The 18,408-nt window shown below is 48.6% G+C and overlaps 1 protein-coding gene across 6 annotated transcripts in view; it reads left to right on the top strand.

Moving 5' to 3' along the window:
• The window catches only part of dock3 (dedicator of cytokinesis 3), a 72,993-nt gene that overhangs the window by 41,679 nt on the left and 12,906 nt on the right, over positions 1–18,408 (top strand). For 2 of the 6 annotated variants that reach the window (XM_023955361.1, XM_023955367.1), the window contains exons 23-48: positions 859–1,051; positions 1,189–1,316; positions 2,362–2,508; positions 3,073–3,171; positions 3,255–3,349; positions 9,379–9,454; positions 9,541–9,641; positions 9,721–9,779; positions 9,880–10,028; positions 10,110–10,195; positions 10,294–10,320; positions 10,800–10,895; positions 11,038–11,098; positions 11,181–11,274; positions 11,345–11,493; positions 12,702–12,788; positions 13,560–13,664; positions 13,771–13,912; positions 14,019–14,185; positions 14,823–14,909; positions 15,001–15,180; positions 15,472–15,555; positions 16,904–17,020; positions 17,247–17,371; positions 18,001–18,136; positions 18,266–18,347. In XM_023955361.1, coding sequence (XP_023811129.1) covers positions 859–1,051; positions 1,189–1,316; positions 2,362–2,508; positions 3,073–3,171; positions 3,255–3,349; positions 9,379–9,454; positions 9,541–9,641; positions 9,721–9,779; positions 9,880–10,028; positions 10,110–10,195; positions 10,294–10,320; positions 10,800–10,895; positions 11,038–11,098; positions 11,181–11,274; positions 11,345–11,493; positions 12,702–12,788; positions 13,560–13,664; positions 13,771–13,912; positions 14,019–14,185; positions 14,823–14,909; positions 15,001–15,180; positions 15,472–15,555; positions 16,904–17,020; positions 17,247–17,371; positions 18,001–18,136; positions 18,266–18,347 — 2,872 coding nt within the window. The remainder of the gene's footprint in view (positions 1–858; positions 1,052–1,188; positions 1,317–2,361; positions 2,509–3,072; positions 3,172–3,254; positions 3,350–9,378; positions 9,455–9,540; positions 9,642–9,720; positions 9,780–9,879; positions 10,029–10,109; positions 10,196–10,293; positions 10,321–10,799; positions 10,896–11,037; positions 11,099–11,180; positions 11,275–11,344; positions 11,494–12,701; positions 12,789–13,559; positions 13,665–13,770; positions 13,913–14,018; positions 14,186–14,822; positions 14,910–15,000; positions 15,181–15,471; positions 15,556–16,903; positions 17,021–17,246; positions 17,372–18,000; positions 18,137–18,265; positions 18,348–18,408) is intronic. The other 4 variants (XM_023955365.1, XM_023955363.1, XM_023955366.1 and 1 more) reach the window with 4 other exon arrangements.

Here is an 18,408-nt window from a genome sequence, read left to right as displayed (position 1 = left end):
CCGGTCCAAATCCAGCCCCCACTGCAAGTCAGCTGCACTCAGGCCACGAGCTCCAGCGCTATGCGGCCGCCGCCTCCGCCGCCGCTGCCGCTGCCGCTGTCAGTAAGTGGAAATCTGGATACCTGTGAGAAAGCCAGAGTCCTGATTCACCTGTGCAGCAGGTGTGAGGGGAAGAGCTGACAGACACACACGCAGACACACACACAGACACACACACTCACAGATACAGACACACACACACACACACACATACAGACAACACAGACACACACAGACACACACAGACACACACAGACACACACACTCACAGATACAGACACACTGACACACACATACACACAGACACACACACACACACACAGACACACACACACACACACAGACACACGCAGACACACACCCACACAGACACACACACACACACACACAGACACACACACACACACACACACACACATACATTTATAGTAAACTGAACAAAAAAATGTAACCTTTTAATCGTTTTTCACATCTTTGGTTTTTAAAATCGTATCTTAGGTTCCTGGATTCTGTCCTCCTAAAAATGTCTGAAGCGTCTTTGCTGTTAGCGGGAAAAGTCACAGTTGGGAAAATGAAAAACCCACATCTGACCTTCTCTGAAGCTGCTTCAGCGTGCACGGACCACCTCCACAGCTGTGGTGCTGGCCCTCTGCAGGGCCTCCAGCGTCACTTCCTTCTGTCTGTTCACGTTCCTCCTGCTTCCAGATCTCGGACCTCATGAGCGTTTTGGATCCCTGAGGCTCAGCTCTGTCACGGACTCTCCTCCATTAGTGGATCCCAGAAGCAGCAGCTCTCTAACAAAGCTGCCTTCTTCCTCAGGCCGCCCTGCTGAACTCCTTCCCCGCCATCTTTGACGAGCTGCTGCACATGTTCACGGTGCAGGAGGTGGCAGAGTTCGTGCGGGGCACTTTGGGCAGCATGCCGTCCACTGTGCACATAGGACAGTCCATGGATGTGGTGAAGCTGCAGTCCATCGCTCGGACCGTGGACAGCAGACTCTTCTCCTTCCCGGGTAGATTCTTCTGCTTTGCTTCTTGATCGTTGATGTGAAAGAAACCCGGACACACACACCTCACCTCACACTGAAGCGTCTCCATATACCTATTATGGGATGGGCTCACGATGTCCTGTGTGTGTTTGTGTCCCCAGAGTCTCGAAGGATCCTGCTTCCTGTGGTCCTGCATCACATCCATCTGCATCTGAGGCAGCAGAAAGAGCTGCTCATCTGCTCAGGAATCCTCGCCTCCATCTTCTCTATTATCAAGAGCAGCTCCATGGTAACACAGACCCACAGAGGCACTTCCTGTTGGAGTCAACATCCATGTTTCTGCAGCCCAGAACGCTGGTTCTGCTCTCAGTCCTTCAGCTGGTTAAACCAGGTCCAAACCGTCCAGACTTCAGTTTTTCACTTAAACATCAGAATCAGAATCAGAGATACTTTATTGATCCCACACGTGGGAAATTTGTTTGTCACCATAGCAACTGACAGCAGAGGGGAAAAAAGACTTAGAATTAAGTTAAAAAAAAGCAAGAACAAGAAAATGTAGGATAAATACAGACATCGAGGTTTTATAATTTAAAAAGCTATTTACAGAACAGTGCAAGTAAAAAGATGTGCAAAAGAAATGTGCAAAATAGAAAACAACTAAATAAAGAGATAACAAAAAATGTGCAAAGGTTATCTTTTGCATTGTGAGTTGTTGTACAGGGTTATTCCATTGGGTATGAATGACTTTTGGTACCGGGCAGTTTTGGAGCGGAGCTGTCTGAGCCTCCTAGAGAAGGAGCTCCGCTGTTTGTCCAGAAGAGGATGGAGAGGATGCTCTGGGTTGTCCATGATTGAAAGGAGTCTGTTCAGGGACCTCCTCTCCATCACTGCTTCAAATGTGTCCAGTTTGCAGCCAATGACAGAACCCGCCTTCCTGATCAGCTGTTCAGTCTGTTGGTGTCACTGACTGCAATGCTGCCCCCCCAGCAGACCACGGAGGAGAACAAGGTGCTGGCCCCCACAGACTGGTAGAAGATCCCAGCATCTTGCTGCACACATTGAAGGACCTCAGCTTCCTTAGGAAGTAGAGTCTGCTGCAGGCCTTCTTGTACACAGCAGTGCTGTGGCTCCTCCAGCTCAGTCTGCTGTCGATAGTCACACCCAGATATTTATACTCCTCATCCACTTCCACATCCTTGCCCAGGATGCAGAGGGGTTTTCTCCATGACATTTGCAAAGATCAAAATGTTGTCATCAGTCCCGTCTTTCTCTCCGTTTTTCTTTCTTTTTCATTCCTTTCACTCCCCCCTTTTCCACCTGCTGCCCCCCTCCAGGACACGTCGGTGCAGGAGGAGGTGGAGATGATGGTGGAGTCGCTGCTGGACGTCCTCCTGCAGACACTTCTGTCCATTATGAGCAAGAGCCAATCGCAGGAGGCGGTAAGGGGTCAACGCTGTCCGCAGTGCACCGCGGAGATCACTGTTAGTAACTAACATTACAACTACTACTCCCCCCCACCGCATGCATCCACCCTGCCCCCCCGCTCCACCTGAGAAGGGCAACATCCAAGATGAGTCCAGCCCCTACCATAATACTTCCATTTTTGAAAGCGACTAATCTGGAACCAAAAACAGGAACAGAAACGATCTCAGTTCTGATGTTCCCTTCTGATCCATCATCATCTTCATCATCATCTTCATCATCGTCTTCATCATCATCTTCATCATCGTCTTCATCATCATCTTCATCATCGTCTTCATCATCCTGTTACCCTCATAAACTTCCATCCATCCTGTAAAACTCCTTCATTTCTGTTTGAATCAAGGACAGGAAGTGAAGGAGAGCTTGCTTTGTTCTTGTTTTTCTGTTTGTTCTTGTTGTTTATTGCCCCCCCCCCCTTGTTTTACTCTCCAAAACCTCAGTAAATGTTTTAAAACGGGACTGAAATAATCTGAAAGTCCATTCCATCATCTCCTGTCTGTCCCTCCTGAACTGCCCTCACATGACCGACCCTCATGACCTTCTCTGATGTCATTTCCTGTCAGGGAGAATATGTGTCCTGCCTCCTATCGCTTCTCCGTCAGATGACCGACGCCCACTTTCAACACCTGATTGAAAACTTTCACAGCAAAGAGGAGCTGAAGGTAGACCCTGAACATCCAGCAGTGGTCCTTCCAATGAGGGGGGGGGGGGCGTTCTGATGCAGAATTTCCCTTCGTCCTCACAGGAGTTCCTGCTGAAGATCCTGTGTGTGTTCAGGAACCTGATGAAGCTCAGCATCTTCCCTCGAGACTGGAACGTCATGAGGCTGCTCACCAGCCAGTAAGACACAAACACACACTAACCTGGTGACACGTCTGACCGTTCTCCCGGCATTGGACCATCAGCGTCCAGCCAGGCTGAGTCTGTCCAGAAGAACCAGCATCCATCAGTCATGTGTGTTCTATGGAACCAGCATCCATCAGTCATGTGTGTTCCATGGAACCAGCATCCATAGGTCATGTCTGTTCTATGGAACCAGCATCCATCAGTCATGTGTGTTCTATGGAACCAGCATCCATCAGTCATGTGTGTTCTATGGAACCAGCATCCATCAGTCATGTGTGTTCTATGGAACCAGCATCCATCAGTCATGTGTGTTCTATGGAACCAGCATCCATCAGTCATGTGTGTTCCATGGAACCAGCATGCATCAGTCATGTGTGTTCCATGGAACCAGCATGCATCAGTCATGTGTGTTCTATGGAACCAGCATCCATCAGTCATGTGTGTTCCATGGAACCAGCATGCATCAGTCATGTGTGTTCCATGGAACCAGCATCCATCAGTCATGTGTGTTCTATGGAACCAGCATCCATCAGTCATGTGTGTTCTATGGAACCAGCATGCATCAGTCATGTGTGTTCTATGGAACCAGCATCCATCAGTCATGTGTGTTCCATGGAACCAGCATGCATCAGTCATGTGTGTTCTATGGAACCAGCATCCATCAGTCATGTGTGTTCTATGGAACCAGCATCCATCAGTCATGTGTGTTCTATGGAACCAGCATCCATCAGTCATGTGTGTTCCATGGAACCAGCGTCCATCAGTCATGTCTGTTCTATGGAACCAGCATCCATCAGTCATGTGTGTTCCATGGAACCAGCATGCATCAGTCATGTGTGTTTCATGGAACCAGCATCCATCAGTCATGTGTGTTCTATGGAACCAGCATCCATCAGTCATGTGTGTTCTATGGAACCAGCATCCATCAGTCATGTCTGTTCTATGGAACCAGCATCCATCAGTCATGTCTGTTCTATCCTTATTGTGTTCATGGAACCAGCATCCATCAGTCATGTCTGTTCCATGGAACCAGCATCCATCAGTCATGTCTGTTCTATGGAACCAGCATCCATCAGTCATGTCTGTTCCATGGAACCAGCATGCATCAGTCATGTGTGTTCTATGGAACCAGCATCCATCAGTCATGTCTGTTCTATGGAACCAGCATCCATCAGTCATGTGTGTTCTATGGAACCAGCATCCATCAGTCATGTGTGTTCTATGGAACCAGCATCCATCAGTCATGTGTGTTCTATGGAACCAGCATCCATCAGTCATGTGTGTTCCATGGAACCAGCATCCATCAGTCATGTCTGTTCCATGGAACCAGCATCCATCAGTCATGTCTGTTCCATGGAACCAGCATCCATCAGTCATGTGTGTTCTATGGAACCAGCATCCATCAGTCATGTGTGTTCTATGGAACCAGCATCCATCAGTCATGTCTGTTCCATGGAACCAGCATGCATCAGTCATGTGTGTTCCATGGAACCAGCATCCATCAGTCATGTGTGTTCTATGGAACCAGCATCCATCAGTCATGTGTGTTCTATGGAACCAGCATCCATCAGTCATGTGTGTTCTATGGAACCAGCATCCATCAGTCATGTGTGTTCCATGGAACCAGCGTCCATCAGTCATGTCTGTTCTATGGAACCAGCATCCATCAGTCATGTGTGTTCCATGGAACCAGCATGCATCAGTCATGTGTGTTTCATGGAACCAGCATCCATCAGTCATGTGTGTTCTATGGAACCAGCATCCATCAGTCATGTGTGTTCTATGGAACCAGCATCCATCAGTCATGTCTGTTCTATGGAACCAGCATCCATCAGTCATGTCTGTTCTATGGAACCAGCATCCATCAGTCATGTGTGTTCCATGGAACCAGCATCCATCAGTCATGTCTGTTCCATGGAACCAGCATCCATCAGTCATGTCTGTTCTATGGAACCAGCATCCATCAGTCATGTGTGTTCTATGGAACCAGCATCCATCAGTCATGTCTGTTCTATGGAACCAGCATCCATCAGTCATGTCTGTTCTATGGAACCAGCATCCATCAGTCATGTCTGTTCCATGGAACCAGCATGCATCAGTCATGTGTGTTCTATGGAACCAGCATCCATCAGTCATGTCTGTTCTATGGAACCAGCATCCATCAGTCATGTGTGTTCTATGGAACCAGCATCCATCAGTCATGTGTGTTCTATGGAACCAGCATCCATCAGTCATGTGTGTTCTATGGAACCAGCATCCATCAGTCATGTGTGTTCTATGGAACCAGCATGCATCAGTCATGTGTGTTCTATGGAACCAGCATCCATCAGTCATGTCTGTTCTATGGAACCAGCATGCATCAGTCATGTGTGTTCTATGGAACCAGCATCCATCAGTCATGTGTGTTCCATGGAACCAGCATGCATCAGTCATGTGTGTTCCATGGAACCAGCATCCATCAGTCATGTGTGTTCCATGGAACCAGCATCCATCAGTCATGTGTGTTCCATGGAACCAGCATCCATCAGTCATGTCTGTTCTATGGAACCAGCATGCATCAGTCATGTGTGTTCTATGGAACCAGCATCCATCAGTCATGTGTGTTCCATGGAACCAGCATCCATCAGTCATGTGTGTTCCATGGAACCAGCATGCATCAGTCATGTGTGTTCTATGGAACCAGCGTGCATCAGTCATGTGTGTTCTATGGAACCAGCATCCATCAGTCATGTGTGTTCTATGGAACCAGCATCCATCAGTCATGTGTGTTCCATGGAACCAGCATCCATCAGTCATGTGTGTTCTATGGAACCAGCATGCATCAGTCATGTGTGTTCTATGGAACCAGCGTGCATCAGTCATGTGTGTTCCATGGAACCAGCATGCATCAGTCATGTGTGTTCTATGGAACCAGCGTGCATCCGTCATGTGTGTTCTATGGAACCAGCATGCATCCGTCATGTGTGTTCTATGGAACCACCATCCATCAGTCTTGTGTGTTCCATGGAACCAGCATCCATCAGTCATGTCTGTTCTATGGAACCAGCATCCATCAGTCATGTGTGTTCTATGGAACCAGCATCCATCAGTCATGTGTGTTCTATGGAACCAGCATCCATCAGTCATGTGTGTTCCATGGAACCAGCATCCATCAGTCATGTGTGTTCCATGGAACCAGCATCCATCAGTCATGTGTGTTCTATGGAACCAGCATGCATCAGTCATGTGTGTTCTATGGAACCAGCATCCATCAGTCATGTGTGTTCCATGGAACCAGCATGCATCAGTCATGTGTGTTCCATGGAACCAGCATCCATAGGTCATGTGTGTTCTATGGAACCAGCATGCATCAGTCATGTGTGTTCTATGGAACCAGCATCCATCAGTCATGTGTGTTCTATGGAACCAGCATCCATCAGTCATGTGTGTTCTATGGAACCAGCATGCATCAGTCATGTCTGTTCTATGGAACCAGCATCCATCAGTCATGTGTGTTCTATGGAACCAGCATCCATCAGTCATATGTGTTCTATGGAACAAGCATCCATCAGTCATGTGTGTTCCATGGAACCAGCATGCATCAGTCATGTGTGTTCTATGGAACCAGCATCCATCAGTCATGTCTGTTCTATGGAACCAGCATCCATCAGTCATGTCTGTTCTATGGAACCAGCATCCATCAGTCATGTGTGTTCTATGGAACCAGCATCCATCAGTCATGTGTGTTCCATGGAACCAGCATGCATCAGTCATGTGTGTTCTATGGAACCAGCATCCATCAGTCATGTGTGTTCTATGGAACCAGCATCCATCAGTCATGTGTGTTCTATGGAACCAGCATCCATCAGTCATATGTGTTCTATGGAACAAGCATCCATCAGTCATGTGTGTTCCATGGAACCAGCATCCATCAGTCATGTGTGTTCTATGGAACCAGCATCCATCAGTCATGTCTGTTCTATGGAACCAGCATCCATCAGTCATGTCTGTTCTATGGAACCAGCATCCATCAGTCATGTGTGTTCTATGGAACCAGCATCCATCAGTCATGTGTGTTCCATGGAACCAGCATGCATCAGTCATGTGTGTTCTATGGAACCAGCATCCATCAGTCATGTGTGTTCTATGGAACCAGCATGCATTAGTCATGTGTGTTCTATGGAACCAGCATCCATCAGTTATGTGTGTTCTATGGAACCAGCATCCTTCAGTCATGTGTGTTCTATGGAACCAGCATGCATCAGTCATGTGTGTTCCATGGAACCAGCATCCATCAGTCATGTGTGTTCTATGGAACCAGCATCCATCAGTCATGTGTGTTCCATGGAACCAGCATCCATCAGTCATGTGTGTTCTATGGAACCAGCATCCATCAGTCATGTGTGTTCTATGGAACCAGCATCCATCAGTCATGTGTGTTCTATGGAACCAGCATCCATCAGTCATGTCTGTTCCATGGAACCAGCATCCATCAGTCATGTGTGTTCTATGGAACCAGCATCCATCAGTCATGTGTGTTCTATGGAACCAGCATCCATCAGTCATGTGTGTTCTATGGAACCAGCATCCATCAGTCATGTGTGTTCTATGGAACCAGCATCCATCAGTCATGTGTGTTCTATGGAACCAGCATGCATCAGTCATGTGTGTTCTATGGAACCAGCATCCATCAGTCATGTGTGTTCTATGGAACCAGCATCCATCAGTCATGTGTGTTCTATGGAACCAGCATGCATCAGTCATGTGTGTTCTATGGAACCAGCATCCATCAGTCATGTGTGTTCTATGGAACCAGCATCCATCAGTCATGTGTGTTCTATGGAACCAGCATCCATCAGTCATGTGTGTTCTATGGAACCAGCATGCATCAGTCATGTGTGTTCCATGGAACCAGCATCCATCAGTCATGTGTGTTCTATGGAACCAGCATCCATCAGTCATGTGTGTTCTATGGAACCAGCATCCATCAGTCATGTCTGTTCCATGGAACCAGCATCCATCAGTCATGTGTGTTCTATGGAACCAGCATCCATCAGTCATGTGTGTTCTATGGAACCAGCATCCATCAGTCATGTGTGTTCTATGGAACCAGCATCCATCAGTCATGTGTGTTCTATGGAACCAGCATCCATCAGTCATGTGTGTTCTATGGAACCAGCATGCCATCAGTCATGTGTGTTCTATGGAACCAGCATCCATCAGTCATGTGTGTTCTATGGAACCAGCATCCATCAGTCATGTGTGTTCTATGGAACCAGCATGCATCAGTCATGTGTGTTCTATGGAACCAGCATCCATCAGTCATGTGTGTTCTATGGAACCAGCATCCATCAGTCATGTCTGTTCCATGGAACCAGCATCCATCAGTCATGTGTGTTCTATGGAACCAGCATCCATCAGTCATGTGTGTTCTATGGAACCAGCATGCCATCAGTCATGTGTGTTCTATGGAACCAGCATCCATCAGTCATGTGTGTTCTATGGAACCAGCATGCATCAGTCATGTGTGTTCTATGGAACCAGCATCCATCAGTCATGTGTGTTCTATGGAACCAGCATGCATCAGTCATGTGTGTTCTATGGAACCAGCATCCATCAGTCATGTGTGTTCCATGGAACCAGCATCCATCAGTCATGTCTGTTCTATGGAACCAGCATCCATCAGTCATGTGTGTTCTATGGAACCAGCATCCATCAGTCATGTCTGTTCCATGGAACCAGCATCCATCAGTCATGTGTGTTCTATGGAACCAGCATCCATCAGTCATGTGTGTTCTATGGAACCAGCATGCATCAGTCATGTGTGTTCCATGGAACCAGCATCCATCAGTCATGTGTGTTCTATGGAACCAGAATCCATCAGTCATGTGTGTTCTATGGAACCAGCATCCATCAGTCATGTGTGTTTCTATGGAACCAGCATCCATCAGTCATGTGTGTTTCTATGGAACCAGCATGCATCAGTCATGTGTGTTCCATGGAACCAGCATCCATCAGTCATGTGTGTTCCGTCTGTCCTGCAGCATCATCCTGACCACGGCTCAGCATCTTTCTCCTGCTCTGCACAAGAACTTCGCCCAGAGTGACTTTGACTTTAAGGTTAGCTCCTCCCCTCCACATGTTGGCGCGCGCAGACAGAGCAGACGTCGCTCATGGGGCCTGCGTCTGCTTGTTTCTGTGCGCAGGTGTGGAACTCCTACTTCAGTCTGGCTGTTCTCTACATCAACCAGCCCAGTTTACAACTGGAGAACCTGAGTCCTGCCAAGAAGAAGAAGGTTCTGGACAGGTGAGGACCAGAACCGTGCGGTTCTGTGCCGCGGCCGCTGCATGAAGCTGCTGCTACAGCCGTGTTCGTGTTTCTGCAGATATGGAGACATGAGAGTGATCATGACCTTCCAGCTGTTCAGCATGTGGCAGAACCTGGGTGAGACCCCCCCCCCCCCCCCCCCCCCCCCCGTGAACTTTTTTGATAAGGTCGTGGGGTCAAAGGTGAAGTGCTGAAAGATGGCTGTCCGCTGTTGCAGGGGAGAACAAGATCCATTTCATCCCCGCCATGATCGGCCCCTTCCTGGGCGTGACGCTGGTCCCACAGGTGGAGCTGAGGAACATCATGATTCCGATCTTCCACGACATGATGGATTGGGAGCAGCGCAAGAACGGGAACTTCAAACAGGTGCTGGAGCGTGCGCAGGCGGAGACGGCGCCGCTTTCCGGATCCAAGTGTCAGTCTCCTCCTCTGTGAATGTCCCGGCAGGTGGAGGCCGAGCTGATCGATAAGCTGGACAGTTTGGTGTCGGAGGGCAAAGGTGACGAGAACTACCGGGAGCTGTTCGGTTTGCTGTAAGGAGATCTGATCCGCCGGAACCACTTCTGTCTCTCTAACCTCTGCCGCTCTCAAACGCCGCTCTTGTTTGCTTTGCTTTGTGCTGCGGGACTAGAACCCAGCTGTTTGGGCCGTATCCCAGGTAACCCTCTGATCCTCGTGCTCGCGTGCTGGCCCGGTCCGTTTCCGTGTGTGTGTGTGCAGGGAACATGCTAAAATGATGTGTGTGTGTGTGTGTATGTGTACAGAAATCACGCTAAAATGATGTGTGTGAGTTTTTATCCTAATAATCTACATTTCCTGAGGAACTTCTGCTCTGATGCATGAATCTGAACGGCTTCGTTTCAGTGCAGATCATCTGTTTCGTCTTCGTCTCCTGGTGTTGGTGTTCTTCTTCATCACTTTGATGTTTTAAGTTCCAACTGATGCTGCCTCACTCTAGAGAACCGTGACAACACTTTTGGCGATAAAATCATCAAAGTTCAGAAAGAAGAAAAGGGAATTTTCTGCAGTTCTAGAATGTGGACGTTAGTGGGCGTGGCCTGTGAGCGTCCTGCTCAGAGCAGCGGCGTGCTGCCATGAGCCACATTTAAGAGCCTAATCATTGCGTCTGCTCCAAAGTCTGCTGGAGAAGATCGAGCAGGAGACGTGGAGGGAGACGGGGACCTCCTTTGTGACGTCCGTCACGCGGCTGATGGAGCGCCTGCTGGACTACAGGTGAGGAACACCTGAAACATCTGGGGATTGTGGCGTCAAACAAACGCTTTAGTAGAAAAAAGATATGATTACAGAGACGTTCTAACAATCTCAGCAAAAAAACGTGGCTCTTCATCATCATCATCATGGTGTTTGTGTTCAGGGACTGCATGAAGGGAGACGAAACGGAGAACAAAAAGATTGGCTGCACCGTCAACCTGCTGGTAAACGTTCACACCTCAGGAAGTTTCCCTCCCTGTTTCCCCTCCTACTAACAGGATAACTCCCGGTTCTGTTTCCCTGCAGAACTTCTACAAGTCTGAGATCAACAAAGAGGAGATGTACATCCGCTACATCCACAAACTGTGCGACATGCACCTGCAGGCGGAGAACTTCACAGGTGAGGCCGCGACGCGGCGGCGCTCTGAGGCCGCGAGGCGTGGGGCTGACGTGCTGCTGTGCGTCTGCAGAGGCGGCGTTCACCCTGCTGCTGTACTGGGAGCTGCTGCACTGGGAAGAGCGCCCCCTCAAGGACTTCCTGCATTACCCGGCTCAGAGCCAGTGGCACCGCAAGGAGAGCCTCTGCCGCAGAGTAATCCACTACTTTAACAAGGGAAAGGTAATCGGTACCTGTGGTGATACGTGTTCATAAATATTTCACTGAAGCAGCAAACGTTTCATCGTGTAATAACCCTTGTGCTATCCTAGATGACCCCCCCTTACCCCCCTTCCATTGAGGTGTTCTCCCTACCATGGCAAAGGTGGATAAAGGTGGAAAGATTTCATGTAATCCATGGACACCAGTGAAGATCACAAATCATTGAAGAAAAAAGGTTCAGAGCTCTGTCTAGTGGGTCTAGATGACCCAACTCCCAACGTTAAAGTGCCTAGGATAGAACAAGGGTTACAGAAAAGTTTAGAAAAAAGGTTTATTTGATAAAAGTTTGTTGAAAACTCAGAAAGCTTAATTTAGAGATCGTTTCATTCAAAGATTTCATATCTAATGTAAAGGACGTGATCAGCTGATCAACATTTGTTTTTGTGTAAAGACACAACGACAGCATGAATGACAGAAACACAGACAGCTGCACTCTTTACGACATAAACCACATCGGGTCTGGCTTGAAAAAGGTTCTGACCTCAATGGGACTTCCTGGTAAAACAACTGTTACTCTGACTAGCCTGCAGGTGGCGCACTCATCCCTCCACCATGACTGATCAGAGCAGCGGATGTTTTAGGGAAAATTAGGTTTTAGTTTCTCTCTCAACTTATTACTAATTGATAAAATACCACAAAAAAAACATTTTGAGAAATGTAAAAAAAACAAAAGTTCCGCTGTTGCCGGGCAGATTCTAGGCATTAATTAGGTTGGTATATAAAGTTAGTCAATTTTTTTTCAAACCTGAATTTTAGTTCTATTTTTGACTTTTTCTCTACGGTCCTCCGATCAAAACCTCCCAAAAGGCCCAAGTTTAAAACTCGTGGAGACGTTTCCTTTAGAGCTGCAGCCCCAGACTATGGTGACCTTTGACCCAGAATCTGTTGGTTTTTATTCTGACGGCCTTTTTCTCGGTTTAACTTTGATTGTTTCTTAGATAAGGTGTTTGATTTATTGTGTTACATTTTTTATTTCTTTTCGAAAGGGTTAGCACGAGATGTGCATCTTATTTTAATTCTTTATCTCTTTTTCAAATCATTCTTTAATTCTTCTGAAATAAAATGTAAAACTTCCGTTGGGTCTGGGTTTTAGTTTTCCTGCAGAAACAGGAGTGAACGGAGCTGCTGCAGCGTTCCTCACCGTCTCTTTCTGTCGTTTGTGTCGGCAGTGCTGGGAGTTCGGCATTCCTTTGTGCCGGGAGCTGGCCTTCCAGTATGAGTCCCAGTATGACTATCAGAGCCTCAGCTGGATACGGGTGAGCGCTGCTGCCGCACCTGCCCCTGCACGCTGCACCTGGACGCCTCACCTGCACGCCACACCTGCACGCCGCACCTGCACGCCGCACCTGCATGCCACACCTGCATGCCACACCTGCATGCCACACCTGCATGCCACACCTGCATGCCACACCTGCACACAACACAGCTGCACACCAACACACCTGCACGCCACCACACCTGCACGCCGCCACACCTGCACGCCAACACACCTGCACGCCGCCACACCTGCACGCCAACACACCTGCACGCCACCACACCAGCACGCCAACACACCTCACCTGCACGCCACACCTGTACGCCACACCTGAACGCTGCCACACTTGCACGCTGCCACTGGGCCTGCACGCCGCACCTGCACGCCACACCTGCACGCGCCCCTGCACGCCACACTTGCACGCCACACCTGCTCGCCACAGCTGCACGCCACACCTGCCGCCACAGCTGCACGCCGCCACACCTGCACGCCACCACACCTGCACGCCGCCACACCTGCACGCCACACTTGCATGCCACACCTGCATGCCACACCTGCATGCCACACCTGCACGCCACCACACCAGCACGCCAACATACCTCACCTGCACGCCACACCTGCACGCTGTCACACCTGCACACCACCACACCTGCATGCCACACCTTTATGCCGCCATACCGGCACGCCGCACCTGCATGCCACACCTGCACGGCGCCACACCTGCACGGCGGCTCTCGTTAAGGTTCAGTCAAATGCTTTTTTCTGTCTACAGAAAATGGAAGCGGCTTATTATGACAACATCATGGAGCAGCAGCGTCTGGAGCCCGAGTTCTTCAGAGTTGGTTTTTACGGCAGGAAGTTCCCGTTCTTCCTCAGAGTGAGTTCTTCTTTCCCAAATCATATCAAATCTGCGCCTCAACAGTTAAAGCAGTTTCTCCTCCAAAAGACGTACGACAAACACGTTTTACTATCATTTCTCCCAGAATAAGGAGTTTGTCTGTCGAGGTCACGACTACGAAAGGTTAGAGGCTTTCCAGCAAAGGATGCTGGGAGAATTTCCACAAGCCATCGCAATGCAACACCCGAATCAGCCCGACGAGGCCACGCTGCAGTGTGACGCGCAGTGTATCCTTCAGCGTGTCTGAGCTGCAGACATGGGTTCACCTGAAGTTCTCCTTTGAATCCAAAAGATGACGTCAGACCCTTGACTACCCCTCCCCTCGGGCGCCAGACCTCCAGATCTACGCCGTCACTCCGGTTCCAGACAGTGTCGGCGTCCTTCAGATGGAGCGGGTGCCGGACCGCATCAAAAGCTTCTATCGGGTCAACAACGTCCGACGGTTTCGGTATGACCGGCCCTTCCACAAAGGACTGAAAGACAGAGAAAACGAGTTCAAGGTGAGTAGGCGTGTCCTCAGAGGGCTCCGCCCTGCTGCTGACTGATGATATCAGCATAAACTCTAGAATCCTCGGGTTTGTTTCACAGTGAGAAGAGTTCAAAACCAAAAATAAAATTTGTGTTTCAACCATGGACTGTACCAGAGACCTGGACTGAGCGACTGCGACGTCATCAATGAAAACGGTTCACTTCCAACCAAATGAAGTCAATTCAGTCGCCATTTTGTTGCCATGTTGGAACCGTCAGTAAGAAAGGATCGGTCGGTCTGAGTCGACGTTTCTATGGCAACCATTCTCACCAATCAGGAGTGAGCTTGATCGAAGACCACACCTCTTCCACTGAAAGCAGGCTTGGGAGGAGGGGCCTCTCAGTCCAATTCTCAGATACAGTCAATGGTTTCAACGTTCATCAGCTAAGTGTTTTATTTTGAAACATCCCTCTCTTTCAGAATAAAATAGCTGGTTGTCTTTGTGAAGTTTAGAAGAATGAAAACAGATACTGTCACAAAAAAACATGAAAATTACCTCCAGAAGATTTCCAATCCAATCTGGACGTCAATCCCTTTTTGGATTCTTTTGGTTCTGAGTGAAGAACCATCAGCCGGCTGCAGCTCAGAATGTCTCCTGTTCGCTGCAGAGTCTCTGGATCGAGAGGACCACTCTGATCCTCAGCCATCCTCTGCCGGGGATCTCACGTTGGTTTGAGGTGGAGCAGAGAGAGCTGGTGAGACAAGAAGGGAGAACGGACTGCACCTCAGAGCTGGAACACCCACATCAAACTGCTGAGATGTTCGCTTGGTTCTGTTTGGTTCCAGGTGGAGGTGAGCCCGTTGGAGAACGCCACGTCTGTGGTGGAAAACAAGAACCAGGAGCTCCGGACTCTGATCAGCCAGTACCAACACAAGCAGCTGCACGGGAACATCAACCTGCTGAGCATGACGCTGAACGGCGTCATCGATGCCGCCGTCAACGGAGGCATCGCCAGATACCAGGAGGTCAGGCAAAGACCGTCTGTCTGTTCCGGATCTTTGTGTACCTGCAGCCAGAGACGTTAAACCCAAACGGTTCTGATAACTGTTTGGACATCAGTCATGTCTTTATTCTCTGTTCTGAGACACAAAGAACCAAAAAGACCACCATGAGGGTTTTGAATGGCTCCGGCAAAAATCTACACTTAAGTTCATGAAGTTTGATCTCATGAAGTCATGAGACTTTTGATTCTGGTCGTCATGACATCAGCAGCTCCAGAACTCTGTTTTTGAGGTCTGTGGTCTTTTCCTCTGCAGGCTTTCTTTGATAAAGATTACATCACCAGTCATCCTGAAGACGCAGAGAAGATCACGCAGCTCAAAGACCTGATGCAGGAGCAGGTGAGGCATCCAGCCCCCCCCACACACACACATGCAGATCAATCAAATGCAACCTCTAACTATATGATCATTCATTCATTCATCTTCTAAACCACTTTCTCCCATTCGGGGTCACGGGGCTGCCGGCCACTCGTGGGTGAGGGGACGTCCTGTCTCAGAGCCACAATCACACTCACATGCACACTCACATGCACACCTAGGGACAATTCAGAGTAACCACTGAACCTATGAAGCATGTTTTTGGACGGTGGGAGGAAAAACCCACACATACACGGGGGGACATGCAAACCCCACACAGAAAGGTCCCCATTGGGGTTCTGGTTCAGACCCCCCAGCAGGAACCGGGGGCCTTCTCGCTGTGAGGCAAGAGGGCTAACCACTATATGATAATGTCTATTAAAATTCTCAGCAACTATTAACTGAAAATGTGTTAAATCTACTTCATTCTACATTTAGGTTCCACGATTGCCCTTCACCGAAGGATTCAGCTTTTTAACGTTTCTTAAGTCGACCAACAGGAAAAAGGTTCTTTGTTCTTTAGGTGTTACAGGTTTTACAAATCTTTTGGATTTCTCCATTTTTTCTTTCAGGTTTTTCAGTTGTTTTAAGTGTTTCATTATTTTTATTGTATTTGAGCTTCAGGTGCTTCTGTTATTTCAGGTCCTTTATGTGTTTTAGATGTTTCTGGCATAAAAAACTGTTTTCTGGTCATCCAGAATGATTGGTGAATTGCTCCTCCTCTTCCTCCTCATCGTCTCCTGCGGGGGGACCCGGGACCAGAACCGACCGGGTGGTGTCGGTCTTGATCCAGCAGCTCTGCCTTGTTGCAGACCTGCTGCTGTGATCGCTCGCCATCGGCTGCGAGCGTTGCCTCGTGGTCGTCTCCAGCCTGCGGGTCAGACGGGAAGGTGGCTCTCGTTGGGTGTGAGACGAAGAGCTTGGCCCAGTCAGCGCTCTCAGTCTGGGACGCTTTGGGGCCATTGGATGTTCTCAAGGTTCAGCTGTCAAAGCCGTCCGTCTACTTTAGACGCCGCGTCTCTGAGCCGTACAGCAGGACGGACAGTCTTGGCGAGTCCTGAAGCCGGAGTTTGGTCTTGCATGAGATGGTTTGATGGTTTCCAGAGAGGCTGCAGGACTGTGAAGGATCTTTGGCTTTATGTTCCTGCTGTATTTGTGAACATGGTGTGTTCTTAAACCATTGAATTTGGAGCATCAAGAAGCAGTGATGTTGTTTCTGCAAACCTTGTTCATTTTCGTTGAATTCCCTTCAAACGTCAGAGCATCACTTACTTTTTCTACACTCTTTTGAGCCTCTCCTGTTTAATACCAGACCTCCGTGTTCACACAGGTCCATATTTTAGGCTTGGGCCTGGCCGTGCACGAGAAGCTGGTGCACCCAGAAATGCGTCCCCTGCACAAGAAGCTGATAGATCAGTTCCAGATGATGAGGAACAGCCTCTGCCATGTGAGTCCGTGAAAGGGAAAAATAGCCCAATAAGAGATTTGTTTCTTTCTCTTCTCCTTTTTTTAGCTAATCCTGACTCCTGAACCTGCTCTGTTCTTTAACTCTATCAGTTTCATGGAAGTCATAAAATGCCAGTTCTTTTAGAAACCCAACGTTCCTTCTTTTTGTCTCTAACTTGAATTGTCTACAGAAATCTTTGTGAGAACAGTGTGAGTATTCAGAGCAGTGCTTCTATGCTGTCCTGCAGGGTCTGCCTGGCCTAGACAAGGCTGGAACCAACCCCCCCAGAGGAATCCTGGCCTCCCACAGTCCAATGAGTCCAGAGAGCTTCAAGCTGTTGCACCGCCACAGGTGAGAGGGACGCTCTGCTGCTGAAGGATGAAGGTTGGTTTTTGGTGGATCCTCGGCTGGACGGTGCGGGGAGAGGAGGGTCCAGCTGCTGAGCAGGTCCACAGACCCTGAAGAGCAGCTGTCTTTGTTTGTGGGCACGCCGTCAGTCTGGAGTTTTGGGCCTTCGTCCTCTCAGAGGCTGAGTTTGGCAGAAGCTAAAGCCTGAGCCCTGGAAACAGAAGACACATTTTTCAGCTCCAGAAGGAAGAAAATGCACAATCAAAAGAGAATATTAGAAACAGAGATGAATGGTCATTATCTTTCCATCTCCAGCTTCTCAGTTGACAGAATTCCTGTTTTTCTGCTGCTTTTCCTGTTTCCATTTGATGAGTTTCTTCCGTCCTCACTTCTGAACATGAGCCATAATCTACCTCTCTCTTTCTTTCATTCCTCTTTGATTTGACCTTCTTCTTCTGCATGTTCTGGCTGCTGATCACTCCTCCTGACCTCTCTATTGGATGTCTTTCTGTTGTTCTTTTGTTTTGCACTCTGCACGACTCTCCCCCTTCCTCCCCACCTTTTCATTTTTCCCTCTCTTTTGACTGAATCTCCTGACCTGCACTCTTCGCTTCCATCATCCCTCCTTCCAGTCCCATCGCTGTTTTGACTCCTGTTCGCCTTTCTTCCCCCTCTGTCTCCTCTAACACTTCCAGTGAGACTGGAAACCTGCTGATCCTGGCGGATGGTTTGGTGGTGGAGCACGCCGAGGACTTCTACCGCATGCAGGTCAGTCATGAGCAGACGCCATCCCATAAACATGAACTCTTCAGGCAATTTTCAGCAACAAAATGATGACATGAAATTAGAAATCCGATGTTTTTACGTACAATTTTCATAAGTGCTTTGTAACTGCAGGCAAGCCTCTCCTCCTCGAGTCTAAGCTCCACCCACTCAGCACCTCCTCAGATGAATAACTCCAACCCTTCGTCTATCAGGGGTGAGCTGCTGCACTGCAGACATACAGTCATTGTAATTATTTGCTGAGGTTTGTGGTTTAT

This window comes from Oryzias latipes, chromosome 5 (assembly GCF_002234675.1).
Source record: "Oryzias latipes chromosome 5, ASM223467v1".
NCBI lineage: Eukaryota > Metazoa > Chordata > Actinopteri > Beloniformes > Adrianichthyidae > Oryzias > Oryzias latipes.
Note: the sequence above shows the minus strand (reverse complement) of the source record. Positions and strands in the feature narration are given on the sequence as shown.